Source organism: Callorhinchus milii, unplaced genomic scaffold (genome assembly GCF_018977255.1).
Source record: "Callorhinchus milii isolate IMCB2004 unplaced genomic scaffold, IMCB_Cmil_1.0 Scaffold1, whole genome shotgun sequence".
NCBI lineage: Eukaryota > Metazoa > Chordata > Chondrichthyes > Chimaeriformes > Callorhinchidae > Callorhinchus > Callorhinchus milii.
The window spans coordinates 27,332,832-27,350,452 of record NW_024704742.1 but is presented as its reverse complement, the minus strand read 5'-3'; the positions used below and the strand labels follow the sequence as shown (position 1 = coordinate 27,350,452).

The following is a 17,621-nucleotide window of genomic DNA, read 5'->3' as shown; positions in this document are numbered from 1 at the left end:
ACCACTCAACAGCAATTTGTAATAATTCCTACTTTCAATGAGCAAAGGAGCTTTATTGCCTGTTATGCAGTTTGACTTTCTCTCAGCCTGGATGGTATAAACCACTTCAGCACTCACTGGTGATTACAGTCACTTTTTCCCAGGGCACCAGACAGATTTTAGCAGTGCTGCAAAGGTTCATTTCAATATTGACACAGCAACACAAACTTTCAATTGCCACTGCCAACTACAATCTATTTTTTAGCACCAGAGTGCAACAAATTGCTCTTCTCACCAGAGCTGACAAAGTGAATTGCTGGAGTAAAATCTAATCATATTGTTTTAAACAAATAGAGTGATTAGGCAAAATACAGGCAGTTGAAATGGTAGCGTTCTTCTAAAAGGATATGGAAACACTAATCCATCCCCTGTGTACATGTCCATTACATGATAATGGTTCTCCATTTTAAATTAACAATTTAAATGAGAATGTTAGAATGGCTCCAACCAATGTTATGGCAACATTTTTTTTATTGTTTTATCACCAGTGTTGATAATAAATTAATAATACACGTTGCACAATGTTATCAAAGATTTATAGTTTGGTGAAATAGCAATAATTATTAGGATGGCTTAACAGTCTGCTGAGAAAACATGTGTTAATTATTGACAGCATTAGCAATGAGTTCCTGAACAACTACAGGCTACAATTTTGCCCTGCTGCAACAGTACAAACATATTGAAACTTCTGACTCCAACACAAACAGAAGATTTGAGGCAATAACTAGATACAACCCTTCGGCTCCCTCAAAGCTTAGAGGGAGTGCTGGAAATTTCCATAGTCAGGAATATATCAAAACCCGCGTGCAGAGGGAAACCTATTAGATACCAAATGGTGGCACAGAAGTAATTAGCCATTACAAAGGTAAAATCAACCAGTCACACAGTGGTGCAGAGTGCTACATCTTAACCTCAGCCTTTTTGGGGGATTCAAGTGTGACAGAAAGTGAACAGAAATCTTTGCACACCTGCAGGGTACTTCAATGTTCTCAAATTACTAGAGTCACAGACATCCAACTCTATTTCTCTCCTAAAGCAAATGGCATTAACCATGACTAAAATGGTTATGAGTGACTCATTGAACACGAGTGGTATTTGCAACAATCTGAAGAGGTCAAGCTAAAGAGAACTCTGAGCATTTTTCTAGAAGAGAATTCATATTCAACAACAACTTGCATTTATGTAGCACACTTCACACGGGGTAGTGATCTCAGAGCAATTAAAAGAATTGGCTGCATTTCGAGAGGAGGATGATGCTTTCACTTGTTCACTGAGGTTCATTGCAACCATTATGAACAAGAAGCATCCTGGACTTTTACAGGTCTCTTTGGGGCTAAGCGCTTTTCACGTCTTCTAGATGTCTCAAAGCGCTTCACAGAATATGCTGTAAAGTGAATTGACTGTATATTTGTGGGCAAAAAGCAGCAGCCAATTGCACACAGCAGTGTCCCACAAACAGTCGTGGATCGAAAATGACCAATTTATTATTGTTTTGTTTTTTTGGAGGGATTATTATTAGGCGTGTGGAGTAAGGAAACTTGCCCAAGGTTTCACCCTGCCTGGAATTGAACCCAGGTGTCTCGCTTGCCAGGCGAATGCTCTAACCACTGAGCTACAGAACTCCACGTCGGCTCTTCAAATGTGAGTCCGCTCTTCAAATGGTACAGCTGTTTGGTGCTATGTTTGGTGGAAATTCACGCTTAGGTCAATGCGTCCATGGTCCATTCAAAGCCCTCGTGTCCCAAACCTTACAGCAGAGCATTTGTAATGTTATTAAACAGCCAATTGTGTAACTGACTTAATTCAGACTACATCAGCAGAAAAAAACTTTTTGGGCATTCAAGGTTTATCTGATCCCAACAAAAAGTAATGTAGAGTGAGCATATAACTGCACACTCCAAACACCAGCACTGTCGAGAGCTTTGCATTTTCTCCCAGAAGAATAAGCGCAGTGTTAGCAATGGATAGCAGCGAATAACATCCTGAAAGTAATGGAAATACTCTTGACAAGCGTCTCCTCTATCTGCAAAATGGGACATTCGCTTGATTGGGAGCACATGCTTTACAATCCTTCCTTTGGGGTATGAGCTGCAGAAAGAGATTTGAAGTGTCGCTCAAGGTCTCTTTGCCAATCGTAATTACATTTTGCTATCCACTAATCAAACAGCACTGGCCAGATTCAAAAAGTCTTTGCTGTCCTGCAGTTCATTATGTTTGAGAGGTTTTAGAAACAAATCTTAATAATGGAGCTCAAAGTAGAAATGAAAATGTCATTGGCAAAAGCAGTAAAAAAAATATTGGCTGAATTTAACGGTGGCACAGCCAGGGAAAAATTCCAACTGGGTCTAAACTTACACTATTTTCTCAGCATTTCAAAGCGTTTGCAATTTCACAATTTCTTAAATGTAGTCTTAACTTTGAAGTCAGTTTTCTGTGGGTTCACAAGATCAGTTTGGATAAAGAAAATCGTTTGGTCCATTTGATCTCATCCTTCCCAGACACCCACCCTCCTGTGTTGCTATCACAGCAACCAACTGTTATTTGAATAAGTCCAATATCCTGGCCTCAACCTTGGCAACTCTAAACCTGTGTCCTCTTCTTCTACATATCATTCTGTGTCTCCTGTGCATCAGCCTGGCTCAGTTGGTTGCACTCTTGCTTCTAAGTCAGAAGTTTGTGGGTTCAAGCTCCACATCCGGGCTTTGGCTGACACACTTGAAGTTAATACATGTTATTTCTCTTCAATTTATACATGATACCGCTCGACGATGTTATCCACAAGCTTGGGATCAGTTTTCACATGTACGCGGATGACACTCAACTCTATCTTGTCGCCTCCACCCTTGACTCCAGGACCATTGATGTCCTGGCAAATTGTCTGTCTAATATCAAATCAAATGCAAGGATTATTCTATTAAATCCTGGAAGAGAGCGAACATTCTCCAGCTCAATGTTGGCAAGACAGAGGCCCTGCTTGGCTCCCGGCAGCGCCTCCTCACCTCAGCCCCTGACACTATCACCATTCATGGCTGCACTCTTCACCTCACCGAGTCAATCCGAAAACTCAGTGTCCTTTTCGACCCTCAGTTATCCTTCAAACCCCACATTTGTGCCGTGACCCAATCCACTTTTCCACACCCCGCAACATTGTCAACCTCCACCACTGCCTCTCTCCGCAGGCAGCCGACACCCTGATCCACACGTTCATTATAGCCTTGCCTGTCTACGCCAACTGCCTGCTCACTGGACTTCCCAACTCTTCCCTCCACAAGCTGCAGATTATTCAAAACTCTGCAGCTCGTGTCCTCTCCCACACCAGGCTCCTGGAACCTATCAGGCACGTTCTTGCCCGACTTCACTGGCTCCCCATTCCTCAGAGAATTGAGTACAAAAGCCTTCAAGACCCCTCCAGGGTCTTGCTCCTCCCTACCTCTCCGACCTCATAACCCTATATCAGCCTGTCCGCTCCCTCTGCTCGGCAGACAACCAGCCTGCTTCAGGTCGCCCGCACTTCCCGCCCACCATTGGTGGTCGGGCATTCAGGATCTCTGGCCCCACACTCTGGAACTCTATGCCACAAACCCTCCGCCTCACCCCCATCTGAAGACCTTACAGTTTGATTGTGCCTTCGACCACTCTCCCACCCCGACTGCCCTCCTCACCTTCTGAGCCCAACTCGAGTCTAAACCCCCTGATTGTCCAGCACCGTGAGATGACTTTCCAACGTGAAGGGCATTATACAAGTGTAATTTATTGTTGTTATTGTTGTTTTGCATATGTTCGTTCTGTCATTTCAACTCAGAGAAAGAAATAGAACTCTATTTGGCACAGGGAAATGAGTCAAATTACCAGCCGAAGGAAGGAGAAAAGATTTCAGCTAAATAAAAGCCAGAGCTACTGCACAAATATACTGAGCACGTGTATACTGAGCAAGGACAACCTCAACTCAATGAGGAAACATGAGGTGGAAGCAGAAATGTTGTATGAAAGGATCGACCAACGTGAGAAGGAGGAAACGCGTCTCACAGCACAAAAGCCAAACCAGGATCCGCTGAAGAAAATGGAGTCTGCACAAGTCGTAGAACTACAGAGATTTACAATACAGAAGGTGGCGATTCAGCCCCATCATGTCTGTGCTGGCACTTAGGAACAATCCTTTCAATTGCGTTTCCCTGCTCTTTCCCCATATCCCTTTGGCAGGCTAAGCAGAGGGCTGTGAAAGCAATCTAAGGAAGGCTCGAAATTGCTGCACACAAGAGAGATGAATGAGTGGTTCTGTACCCTCTTGCATTTCCTATCGCTCTAACACACTGAACTGCAGTTGCCACACAGGTAAAGCATCACGAACCAAAGTCTTAATCTTAGAATAATAATCTTTGCATTTGATACAGTGTCTTTCATGTTGGGAAGGCATTCAAAATGCCTCACAGGATTGACTGTAACAAGTTGTGACTGGGTATTTTATAGACAAATGTGGCAACCAATTAGCAAACAGCCACAAAGCAATTTTAATGAGGGGATTGTTGGGCAGGGCACCAGGAGAAGTTCCTTTCTCTTCTCGAATAGTTGAATGGGATCTTTAACATCCACCTGAAGAGGCAGATAAATCTGTCTAACAAATGAGATTTCCAGTGTTCAAACAATTTGTTTATTAACATGTGCTGGATTTAAATTCATGCCTCACTTACCGACTTCGAAGCAGTGCAGATGTACTGGAAGACCATTTCCCGTTTAGTGGCTAAGTCTTTGTCTCTCAGTGGTGCCTTGTGTGCTTCATTGAGGTTCATATCTTCCTGTTGGGTAAATACAAGAGATCAATGAAAAAAATTCTGTAATGACTGCAGAGCCTCTGCAAAAAGAAACCATGTTATGAATCCCATTCATGTTCATTAATATATGCCACACTGTCCAAGAGCTTGAACATTGGGAGTAAAATATTGCACGTTGGCATCTTTTTATCTTAAAATAACACTCTCCAAAGAGCATAAAGACCAGAATTAAAATTCTCAAGCTTTTGTAAAGGATGAATGAACCTTTCTCCAACTTAATGTAGCTGTGTTGATATAAAATTTGTTCTGCCATCGTAGAAGCAGTAAATAAAACTTAAATATGTTTCACAATGCAAGAAACCCACTCTGCACCTTAGTAAGAAGAGTTAATGTTTCACCTTGGCTTCTATAAGCAAAAGCACTACATTAGCATCCAATTTATTCCTGGTAATGAAAAGCGTACATCTGTTTATGTGCTCAAGGCAACATGGTAGCAAAAATATTCAAGTGCACACAACATGAACGCTTCTTGTCAAGTGTTTCCTTGAACCTCCTCCGCAGCAAAAAGAATATCATTTAAAAAAATCTTACATTTGATACAGCACCTTTCAAGTCAGGAGGATATCTCAAAAAATTTCACAGCATATACTCTGAAGCATCTTTTGCAGGTGAATGCAATAGCCAATTTGAACACTGTTTTAACCCATAAACAGCCATGAAGTGAATGAGCAATTTTATCTGGGGAATGGATGACTAGCACCACCAGGAAACATAAGAACATAAGAATTAGGAGCAGGAGTAGGCCATTCGGCCCCTCGAGCCTGCCCTGCCATTCGATAAGATCATGGCTGATCTTCTGACCTAACTCTAATTACCTGCCCTATCCCCATACCCCAATCACTCTATTTTTAAAAAATCTATCAATCTCAGCCTTGAAGATGTTCAAGGACTGAGCATCTACCGTCTTCTGGGGTAGTGAATTCCATAAATTCACCACCCTCTGAGTGAAGAAATGTTTCCTCAACTCTGTTCTAAAAGGCTGACCCTTAATTTTAAGACTGTGACCCCTGGTTATAGATTCTCCTAACAGGGGAAACAGACCCTCAGTGTCTACTTTATCCACTTTAATCTACTTTAATAATCTTACATGTTTCAATAAGATCTCCCCTAATTCTTCTGCACTCTAGAGAATATAGCCCTAGTTTATTCAGCCTATCCTCATAGGTCAGTCCCCTCATCCCAGGAACTAACCTAGTGAATCTACGCTGCACTCCCTCTCGGGCAAGTATGTCCTTTTTTAAATAAGGAGACCAAAACTGTACACAATACTCTAGGTGCGGTCTCAAGGCCCTATACAGTTGCAGCAAGATTTCCCTATTCTTATATTCTAAACCTTTTGCAATGAACGCTAACATGCCGTTCGCCTTCTTAGTTGTTTGCTGCACCTGCAAACTAACTTTTTGAGACTGGTGTACAAGGACACCCAAATCCCTCTGAACACTAACACTATCTAATCTCTCCCCTCTAGAAAATAATCTGTTTTTCTATTTTTTCTACCTAGGTGAATAACTTCACACTTCCCCACATTTAATTCCATCTGCCACCTACTCGCCCACTCCCCCAGCCTATCTATATCCCGTTGCAATCTTTTCGCATCATCCTCAGAGCTTACTCCCCCACCTAGTTTAGTGTCATCCGCAAATGTAGATACGTTACATTCAATGCCTCGTCTAGATCATTGATGTAAATTGTAAATAGCTGAGGCCCAAGCACTGATCCTTGTGGCACTCCACTAGTCACATCCTGTCAATTCGAGAATGACCCGTTTATCCCTACTCTCTGTTTTCTACCTGTTAGGCACTCTTCAATCCATGCTAATATGTTCCCATTAATCCTGCAGACCTTAACCTTGTGCAATAGCCTTTTGTGTGGCACTTTGCCAAATGCCTTTTTAAGATCTAAATATACTACATCTACTGGTTCCCCCCTATCTAACCTGCTAGATACATCTTCAAAAAACTCTAAAAGATTAGTTAAGCATGACTTCCCTTTTGTAAAGCCATGTTGACTCTGCCTAATCTTGTTATGGTCTTCCAGGAATCCCATAACGACATCTTTAATTAAGGACTCAAGAATTTTCCCTACCACTGATGTCAGACTAACTGGTCTATAGTTCCCCATCTTTTCTCTCCCACCCTTCTTAAATAGTGGTGTTACGTTTGCAATCTTCCAATCAATGGGAACCGTTCCAGAATCCAGAGAATTTTGGAAGATCAAAGACAAGCCATCCACTATCTCAGTAGCCACCTCTTTTAAAACCCTAGGATGTAGGCCATCAGGTCCAGGAGATTTATCAGTTTTAAGACCTGACAATTTACCTAAAACCATTTCTTTACTAATATTAATTCCCCAAGTTGCTCGCTAACATTGTCTTCTTGGTTCCCCTCTATTCTTGGTAGGTTTTCAGTGTCTTCTAAGGTGAAGACAGTAGCAAAGTACTTGTTTAATGACTCTGCCATGTCTTTGTCCCCTACTATAATTCCCCCGTCTCTGCCTGTAGCGGACCCACATTTACCTTTGACAGCCTCTTCCTCTTTATATATTTATAAAAACTCTTGCAGTCTGTCTTTATGTTCTTGCTAGTTTGCCCTCATATTCCATTTTCTCCCTCTTAATCACTTTTTTGGTTCTCCTTTGTTGATCCCTAAAGTTCTCCCAATCCTCGGGTTTACTACTCATCTTAGCTGTTTTATAGGCTTCTTCCTTTAACTTTATACTTTCCCTAACTGCTCTAGTTAGCCACGGTTGGGCCACCTTTCCCGTGGCATTCTTATTCCTCAAAGGAATACGTGCTCGCTGGGAATTTTGCACTATCTCCTTAAACGTCTGCCATTGCTGGTCTACTGTCAAATCCTTAAGTCTAATTTCCCAGTTTATTTTGGCTAAATCCTCTCTCATACCAGCAAAATTGGCTCTACTTAAATTTAAAACCTTTGCTTCGGACTTAACTACTTCTCTCTCTAACTTAATGCTAAACTCCATCATATTATGATCACTTTGCCCTAGAGGAGCCTTAATTTCCAGTTTACTGATCAGCCCTGCTTCATTGCACAAAACAAGGTCTAATATGGCTTGTTCCCTGGTTGGCTCCTCAGCATACTGATCTAGATAATTATCCCTAATGCATTCTATAAACTCTTCCTCTATCATACTTTTCCCAATTTGGTTGGCCCAATCTATGTGCAGATTAAAATCACCCACAATTAATGTTTTTCCTTTATTATATGCTCTGCTAATTTCCTGATTTATACCTTGATAGATACTGTGACTGCTGTTCGAGGGTCTATAAACTACTCCCACTTGAGTATTCTGCCCCTTGTTATTATGTACTTCTACCCATACTGACTCTACTTCCTGCTTTTCTGATTTAAAATCTTTCCTCTCTACTGTTTTTATCCCATCCTTTATTAGCAGGGCCACCCCCCTCTCCTCGTTTACCACATTGTCTATCTTTTCTATACGCCACATACCCTGGAATATTTAGCTCCCACCCTTGATCTCCCTGTAACCATGTCTCGGTGATGGCTACCAGATCATACCCGTTTGTTTCTATTTGTGCATTTAACTCATCTATCTTGTTTCGAATGCTTCGCGCATTCAGATATAGCACCTTTAATTCTGACTTTGGGCTATTAGTCCTATTCACCAGTACCCTATCCCTGGGCTTCCTTTCCCCATTTGACACACTTTGTTCATCTCCCTGGTTAATCTGCTCTCCCACTTTTATCGATTCTAATTTTAATTGTGACGGATTACATGTGATTGAATTTACCTCCCCTCAGTAGTTTAAAGCCCTGTCTACCTCCCTATTTATTCGTGTTGCCAGGACATTTGTCCAGCCCTGTTTACGTGGAGTCCATTCCTTTGGAATAGCTCCCGTCTCCCCCCATACTGGTGCCAGTGGCCTATAAAGTGAAACCCCTGCCCTCCACACCATTCTTTTAACCAGGTATTCAGTTCTTTAATTTTTTTTTGCCTGTACCAATTTGCCCCTGGCTCAGGTAATAATCCCAATATTAACACCTTCGAAGTTCTACTCTTTAGCTTAACTCGCAATTCCCGGAACTTGCTCGTCAACTCATCCCTACCTGTCCTACCTACATCATTGGTCCCTATGTGAATCATAACTATTGGATCCACTCCCTCCTGCTTCAAATTTTTCTCCAGCCCAGAAGTGACGTCCTTCACCCTGGCCCCAGGAAGACAACAGAGTCTTCTTGTCTCCCTGCTACAGCTGCAGAAAAGTGCATCAGTCTTCCTGACTGTCTCATCCCCAATTACCACTACATTCCTTCTGACTATTCCCAGTGTGGCCTCCTGAATAGAAGTGTTGGGGTAAGTTTGCCCATCTTCCTCACAGACTTCCTTGTCCACACAGGTTGCAAGTATTTCATACCTTTTGGACAAGGTTAAAGCCTGGGGTTCCTCTGCCCCTCTCTTTCGGGTCCCCTTACGCGCCTGTCTGACTATCACCCAGTTCTGTCCATGGCTGGCAATGAAATGTTCCCTGGGAGTGTCTGGCTCCAGGATGAAACTATCCAGGAAACTCTCCCCATCTCTAATGCTGCGCAGTGTCTCCACCTGAGACTCCAGCTCAGCTATTCTAAGCTGGATCTTCCTCATTTGCAGACATTTGCTGCAGATGAAGTCGCCCAGGCTCAGATTGCCCTCCATCAACTCCCACATACCACATTCCTCATACATCACCTGCCAGGTCATTTTCTCCTCTCACTCTATTTATCCCTGTATTATTGTTGTTTAGAAGATATACTTCCCCCTCTGCACCTAATTCCCACTCTCCCCTAATTCCTTCTCACTCTGGCCTCGCCTCACTCCGGACGTAGCTCACTCTAGGCTCTCTGCTCGAGTCGCTTCTCAAGTCCAAGTCCCTTCTCATTTCTAATTGTGCCATGGGATTTTTAATGTCCATCTAAACAGGCAGACAAGACCTCAATTTAACATCTCATCTGAAGGACAGTACCTCTGACAATGTAGTACTCTCCTCGTACTGTATTAAGGCATCAGCCTAGACTGAATTCAAACTCCCCACATGGGCTTGAATCCACAACCCTGAGTCAAGAAGTGAGAATGCTACCAATCAGCTAGGCTGATTTACAGGATCACATTGGGTGTTAAAACACACAAACATAGATCCACAGTCACTTCTACAGGAAGATCATGTTCCTGTAAACAGGTTAAGGGGGCAAATTTAATTACTGACAACGGCGCTTGAAATTCACAGAAAAACATACATTGTATCTATAGATTTATCACCAAATGTCAGCAAGACTCAGTGACATAAGCTGAGGAATTTATTTGACTGGATCCCCTCACTAGACAGCAACTGTACCCACTGTAATATGGAGGCCTGGTACTTACAAACTGTAGAATTTATAAAGATATTCTGAGTACACATATCTTCATGCAACAAGGCATTTAATGAAAAACACAATGTTTTATGAAGCGAGAAAGTCCTGACCTTTACTTGGTTATATGCTAAAGACGCGTGTTATCTAAGACACCGGGCACCAATCTTTCATTTTCTGGTCCCATTAAATAGCTTTATTTTGTCAGAGACTAGGCACTTTTGCAGAAGTCATTACAGTTCGATTTCCAAGCAGAGTTGCAGAGGGTCAGCCTGAGAGAAGGGGGAACCTGCAGGAATTGCAATTTACAATTCCTTTTATAACCTCGATATTTCACCCATTAAATACCCAGTCACAGCACTCTACAGTACATCTTGTGAAACGCATTGAGACATCATGGTAACATGATAAGAAGCTATATCAAATGCAAGGATTATATGTTATGATTAAACCCCAAGGTTGCCTTTCTTTTTCAACATGGGCACAGAAGGAGGCCATTCAGCACATTGAGCCCACACTGATAGATCATATCAGATCATGGCACATCTTTTAACTCAATTTTCCCACATTTTCTTCATATTACCATTACTTCAAAGGTTTGTATCTATTTCCCTTTTAAACAGCCTTCTTCTGAGGTAAGTGCATTCCATATTTTCGCAAACCTCCATCTGTGAACAAACATTTTCTAATCCCAATTCTAAAATCATTTATAACATTTTGACACTAAAACCTGATGACACTAGCAGCAGGCTAAGGGTGGGAGCTAATAAAGGAGCACTATGGATGAATTTTATACTCAAATCCCCTCCTGGAGGTAAATTCATAGGCAAGCCTGAAAAACAATTCAACATCAAACTGTCAATACACTGTATTTCTGTTGTTAATTGAACACAAAAACTACATTGAATCAATGCTGAAATAGTATAACTGGGGAATCTGGGCCAGATTCCAGGCCTGCACAATAAGAGACAATATGTCATGCAATAATAGCATTTCATTTCTACTCTATCCATGAAAGGAAAGTATTGTTCAGATCCAAGGCATTCAACTAGATTGTGGTGGTCCTGGCATCAATATAAAGATTGATGCTATTTCTGCACAGGAAAACTTTCTCCCTTCTCACATCTCTTGGAGCTCCTATAGACTGTAATTTCTCACTCTATGCGCTTGAGCTCCTGTTTTCAACGATCACCTGCTTGCATTGATGAAACAAGTCCCTGCCATCCTCCCAGCAGATACATGTCTGGTATCACTCCAAGTAAGAATGAGGCAACCCATAATCGATTAGGTGGCAATCCCTCCTGACCTCCCTCCCCCCCATAATTGTTGTCCTGTGCCATTTCACTGGATGGGTTTTGGTGAAGATGGCCCTTTGTCCCATTTCATTTTTCCAGAACACCCATCGTACAGTCTTCCCATTACAACATCTGCCCTCGTCTTCAATGAGTCCAGTGCCTTGATCTTCCTGATAACCTGTTCCAGCTATTAATTACCGATTACCCTGCTTGGCGGTGGTGGGTGGTGTAGGGGATTGTTCCATTGCCAGAAGTGCCAGAAGTCAATGTCTTTGCTTAGCGACAGGGCGGAATTTAACAATGTGTTACCTAATATTGATGATCATTGTCACATTTAAATGTCACGATTTTCAACCTCCCACCCCACCCCAAACTACAACTCTGGTTGAGGTCCAAGCGACAACTTTTAAGTATAATCCTTCCATAGAAAGCAAATAGCAAATCGTCAGGCACCGGTAACAAATAGGCTTTTTATGAGCACTCACTGCAACATTTAATGGGCCATACTCATTATTAGCTCAGAATTTAGTCTGTCTTACAATTGGCACTTCACCACGTCCCTTATGAAAAACAATGTCAACATGTAAACGTAATACCTTGCGTAGAGTATTTCCTGTACAATTACAATTCATAAAAATATTTAATGTTCTTATTGCAATTTGTAGAAAATGGTTGTATTTTCAACCCTGTCAGTTCTACTCACTCAGTATATAATACCAATCTAAAGGATCACCTCTTGCTTAGCTGAGGAACAATTAACATTCAGCAGATGGTGTGATATACCTATTATATGGCCACCCTTGCTGATCAGTCAATGTATTATGATAAGAAAATAGAGCAGCACAAAGAAATTGTGTCTCTCGCTCTTCCCTCCCTATTAATTGAAGGGCTTTCAGTGAATTTGAATGTTTTGTTAAATAGCAAAACTTCGGCAAAACATGTTCTACTCCATCAGTTCCCAAGGTTAAACGGAGCAGAGGGTTCATCCTGCAGAAATGTTCCCCAGATTAATGGTGCTTTATCTGGAAGTTTAGCTGTAAGAATATCTGAGCAGAAGGTGGCCTTGAGGGTAATTGGCTTGAGAAGTAAACTTCAATATTAACGCTAACAATAATCAATACAACAAATGAGATAATGCATTTAAATTATCTCGCAGTTCTCAAGTTTCTCTATTTGTTTTTGAAAAAAACAGTGAGAGAATTAAACCAATATCATTATAACAAGTTTGTCCAAGGCTAGCCAGAACTATAAATCTCTCACCAGGCTATCATTTGGAAAACATACTATTAGCTTTATAATGCAAAGTCAATCACTTGCATGTAAGCTATTGATTTATTGTCTGGTAGCAGAGGTCTGCAGCACTTATTCTATGTAATAACTCATGGATCTGCACCAACCTCAGCACTTCAGCTTTATTATATGACAGAGGTGCCTATGAATTACAGAGAGCAACTGGTGGTCACAGTGAGAACCTCTGAAATCATTCAGCTTGATCCCAACTTTACTACTAGAGTTGTCTTGGAGCCAACAGTCTTTCTAAATCAAATGTTAAATATTAACATATCACGCTGCTAGATTCATCTTAAGGATAATGGGCCTACTGTTCTCATTTCTTTTTTTTAAAAAATAGATTGCTTTTAAAGAACCCAAAGGAATATCAATTTGATAATTTCATGTGGATTATTCAGTTCCCAAAAAATAAAATATTTATAAGCACTGAATGTAATATTTCCAAATTGATTTTTTTGTTGTTTTGTTTTAAACATGTTAAAAATGACGTTTGAGTGTCTGTCAGTGTCACAGCACTAATTGCATTATTCATGCTGTCAGGAGTCAAAAGTAAATGCCCAATTCAGAGCAGCAAGCACTAATACGAAATATGGGTCATATATATCTGCCAATTTGTTTCATGTACTCCATCCCGTCAAGGCTAATAAGATCTTGTGAGAGACAGTCAATCCTGTACTGAAGATATAAACAGTAAGTGTGAATGTCGTCTCACTTTGAGAAAAATTCACACTGATGTAGCTGGTGCTTTGCTGTGATACATTTTCATTGTCACTCTAGGGTTTTATTTGCATGTTGTGTTACTACCAAGACATCTGACACACTTTTCAATTTATGCCAAATAGTTATGCTCATCAAGACGACGAATGTCAGTCACCTTAAGGCATGGAACATTTTTTTCGCTTTTCAGGCAAGTAGCCGGAGCAGCAAGGAATGCCAGGTCAGGTACAGCACTGCCAGCGGCAGAGTTAAGCTCCCTCCTCTCTACATGGTGTTAGCGTTGCCCTTCTGAGTCATCTAGTTGTGGGCTCAAGCCTGTTGGGAGGGTGTAGGTCACGGCTGAAAAATTTTCACAGTGGTTTTAACAAAAAAAAATCAAAGGTTTAGTTTAACAAGAAAAGCTCTACCTCGGTACATCCATCTTCTCCAGACTCACCTCTCACACGCCCAAGCCTTCAGCTTTACACTCGTGCTTAATTATTCCTTAAGGCTGGTGCCCAATTATCACGAGAACACCGATCAAGTCTGATTGGAGTCCAGCCGTTGTGAGCTCCCTTTATACATAGGTTCATCTCCAATAATCATAAAATGCAGTGACAGGGTTTATGCCCCTGTCACGAAGCCCCAAGTCGTGACTTTGAACTCAGTCTTAGCAGACGAGCCACTACAGTGATGGGAGAGCGTTGCATTGTCAGAGATGCCATTATTTGGATGAAATTGGAATACATACAGAGCCGCAACATCTCAGTTTGGCTCAGTTGGTTGCACTTTTGCTTTTCAATCACAATACAGATCTTAAATATCACATTGGAACTCCAACTCGTAGCCTAAGCTGGTGCTGTCGTTTGGATGAGATGTTAACTGAGATCCCATCTGCTTGTTGAGTAGATATTGAAATTCTCTTAGCATTACACAAACCCAATAGCGAGTTTCTTTTGGTGTCTTCAACAATCCTACAAATTAATTGTCATCGAATCCATGGCTACTTGTGTAATCTTGTTTGTTAAAATGACTGCCATGTTTCCCAGCAAAAAGCAGTCACTACACTGGAGAGTAATCACTAATGAAATGTTTTGAGATAATAAAATACAAATTCTTTCATAACACTATGGCCATTTACATGAAATGCATTAAACCAAGGTCCTGCTTGCCTGTTCAGGTAAAAGTTAAATATCCCACGGCACTACTCAAAAAGAGAGTCTCAATAATCTGGCCGAGAATCCCCCAATGAAAAAATGGTCATTCATCTCATAATTTTGTGGGGCACTGCTTGCACTGTTTGCCTACAAAATACATGAACAGAAAACTCAGATATTTCAACATGTCAATACTTTGCGGAATTAGGCAAGCAGGGAGTGAGTGTGCATTCCATTCCAACAATTTATCTCTCGGATTTCCATGTGGTTTGGATACCCTTAAGCAGGGTGATGGGTTTCTACATGTGCCAGACACTTGGCTGACCCCAAAAACCATGGTCTATCAAATGCAAGGATTATTTTTATGATTCTTCTGCAATGTACTTTCGTTCTCAGAGGAGCAAAGCACCAACTACATCAGTATGAATTTTTCTGAAAGTGAGACTGCAATTTTGTGCCAATTATACGGTGGCAAATTTATGACTTTTGTGTTATGAAGCCATACAAAACATATTAATATAGTGGCTTTCACAACAGAAGGACAAGAGAAACGAGGTTGAAACCATCTAAATTAAATTTGCATGGAAAATTGATATTGTTCTATCTGGGCTGGCTTAAGCTGGGCTTGATTCAAAGTTAGGATCCAGAGGTGGGAGGATAAGATGCTAACCCGCTAAGCACCTCGCTCTAATACCCATTTTAAAACATTAGTTAATTTTTAATTAATGCCTCCGTTGGTAGGTCCACCACATCTTTTACAGATCAATGCAAGGTACTGTATATAGGAAATAATAAATAAAACACTTATGGTTGTGATAGAACTTGCCAAGGAGGACACTAAAAGATCTAAGGTTGTGAGTTGACTAATCGCTTAGTAGGTGATACAACGTTCCCTGCTCTGTCTCGAGATATCTATTCTCACCTGGTACAGCAATAAGGTGTTACAATTAGCCCCAGGGTTCTAGAGATTTAGGAGGTGAGTTTTACTCTATTAATTGCCTCTCAGTGATTGGAAAGTGCAATTATTTGGATGGGATCTCCTGTCACGTCTCCAATAAATGAAAAGGTTAGTGACATCAGTCCATTATTAAGTGTGGAAAATGGTGACAAGACAAGGGAGTGTAAACTGTCTCTCACCACAAGTCATAAATAATAATAATAATAATCCTTGCATTTGGTATAGCTCCTTTCATGTCAGGAGGACATCTCAAAGGGCTTCACAGGATTTACTGCAAAAGTGTAATGACTGCAAATTTTGGACAGGCGAACGCTGGGAACAATTTGACCACAGCAATGTCCCACAAATAGCCTCCAAGTGAATGAATGCCAAATATTATCTGGGTAATTGTTGGCCAGGACATCAAGCTTGTCTTTTAAAATAATACCATGGGATCTTTGACATCCACTTGAACAGGCAGACTCAGTTTAACATCTCATCAAAGGACGGCAACTCTGACAATGCAGGATACTCAGCATTGTATTGGAGTATCAGTCTGGACTATGCAAGTTCAAAGACCTGACATGGGTTTGCATCCACAGCCTTCTGACTGAGAGGTGAGTGTGCTTCCAAATTAGCCAAATCATCTTCAAGAGACGAGAATAAGATGGGAAAAGTTGAGAGAAACTGAATCATTTCCTCCTCTTCTGAGCTCTCTATTGTCATACATCATGTCAAGTTAGGCAGCTGGGCAGGCAATTGTGCTTCCAAGAGGCTGATGATTCCACTCAACAATTAGTCTGAGAATTTCCATTTTGTATTCAGGAACTGCCTGGTCGCCACTCATTGCTTGCCAAGATCAGGTCATGCACAAATCATTATGCAACTTCAAAAGCTAAGCCTTCACAGAATATAGCCCACCTTAAAAAAAAGCCTTTGGAAGGATTTCACAAAAGTGCATCATAAATAGGATTCATAGAGCCATTCATTTAGATTTCCCTGTTAAAGAGCACATCTCCATAAGTGACTATTACCAGCTTGCCAGTGAAATATCCACGTATTTAACTGCATGTTGACAACAATTCTCTGTTTCTCAACAGTGCCCATAAAAGCTTATTAAAATGGTTCTCTGGAAGTTCTTCATCTCAAATGAACCAGCAAACATTCTTTGAACATAGGAACTAGGAGCAGGAGTAGGCCATTTGGCCCCTTGAGCTTGCCCTGCCATTCAATAAGATCATGGCTGATCTTCTAACCTAACTCTATCTGCCCGCCTTATCCCCATATACCTTAATCCCTCTATCCTTTAGAAATCTATCAATCACAGTCTTGAATATGTTCAAGAACTGAGGATCCACAGCCTTCTGGGGTAGAGAATTCCATAAATTCACTATCCTCTGAGTGAAGAAGTGTTTCCTCAACTCTGTTCAAAAGGGCTGACCCTTAATCTTAAGACTGTGACCCCTAGTTATAGATTCTATAAGGGGAAACAGTCTCACACTGTCTACTCTGTCAAGCCCCATAAGCCCCTTATATGTTTCTATAAGATCACCCCTAATTCTCCTATATTCTAGAGGATATAGACCTAGTTTACTCAACTATCCTCATAGGTCAACCCCTCATCCCAGGAACTAACCTAGTGAATCTACCCTACACCCCCTCCAAGGCGAGTATGTCATTTCTTAAATAAGGAGACCAAAATTGCACACAATATTGAAGGTAGACGAGAGGGACAAAAACAACAGTGGGTTATAGTGGGTTGTGTAATTTATTCTCTATAGTGTTATTTTATTTACATGCTTTTTAAATATATTCAAATATTTAATTCTACTTTAAGAGGGAAAAGTGAATAGAGAGGTATGTGAGAGGGAATTAGGAATGGTGGAGCTTCAGAGGAGTATAAACACTGGCACAGATGAGTTGAATTGAATATCCCTCTTCATTTCTGCAATGTTTATATAATTCTTTTTAAAGCACTGTGGCATCAAAGGACATAATATCACCAATTCTGC

At 41.1% G+C, this 17,621-nt stretch overlaps 1 protein-coding gene across 1 annotated transcript in view; it reads right to left on the bottom strand.

Annotated features, from left to right (window-relative positions):
• Nucleotides 1-4,061: 4,061 nt before the first annotated feature.
• The window catches only part of LOC121850201 (protein diaphanous homolog 2-like), a 203,901-nt gene continuing 190,341 nt past the window's right edge, over nucleotides 4,062-17,621 (bottom strand). The window contains exons 3-4 of the mRNA XM_042340715.1: nucleotides 4,728-4,832; nucleotides 4,062-4,106 (exon numbers count right to left, since the gene is read on the bottom strand). Of these exons, the coding sequence (XP_042196649.1) occupies nucleotides 4,062-4,106; nucleotides 4,728-4,832 (150 nt within the window). The remainder of the gene's footprint in view (nucleotides 4,107-4,727; nucleotides 4,833-17,621) is intronic.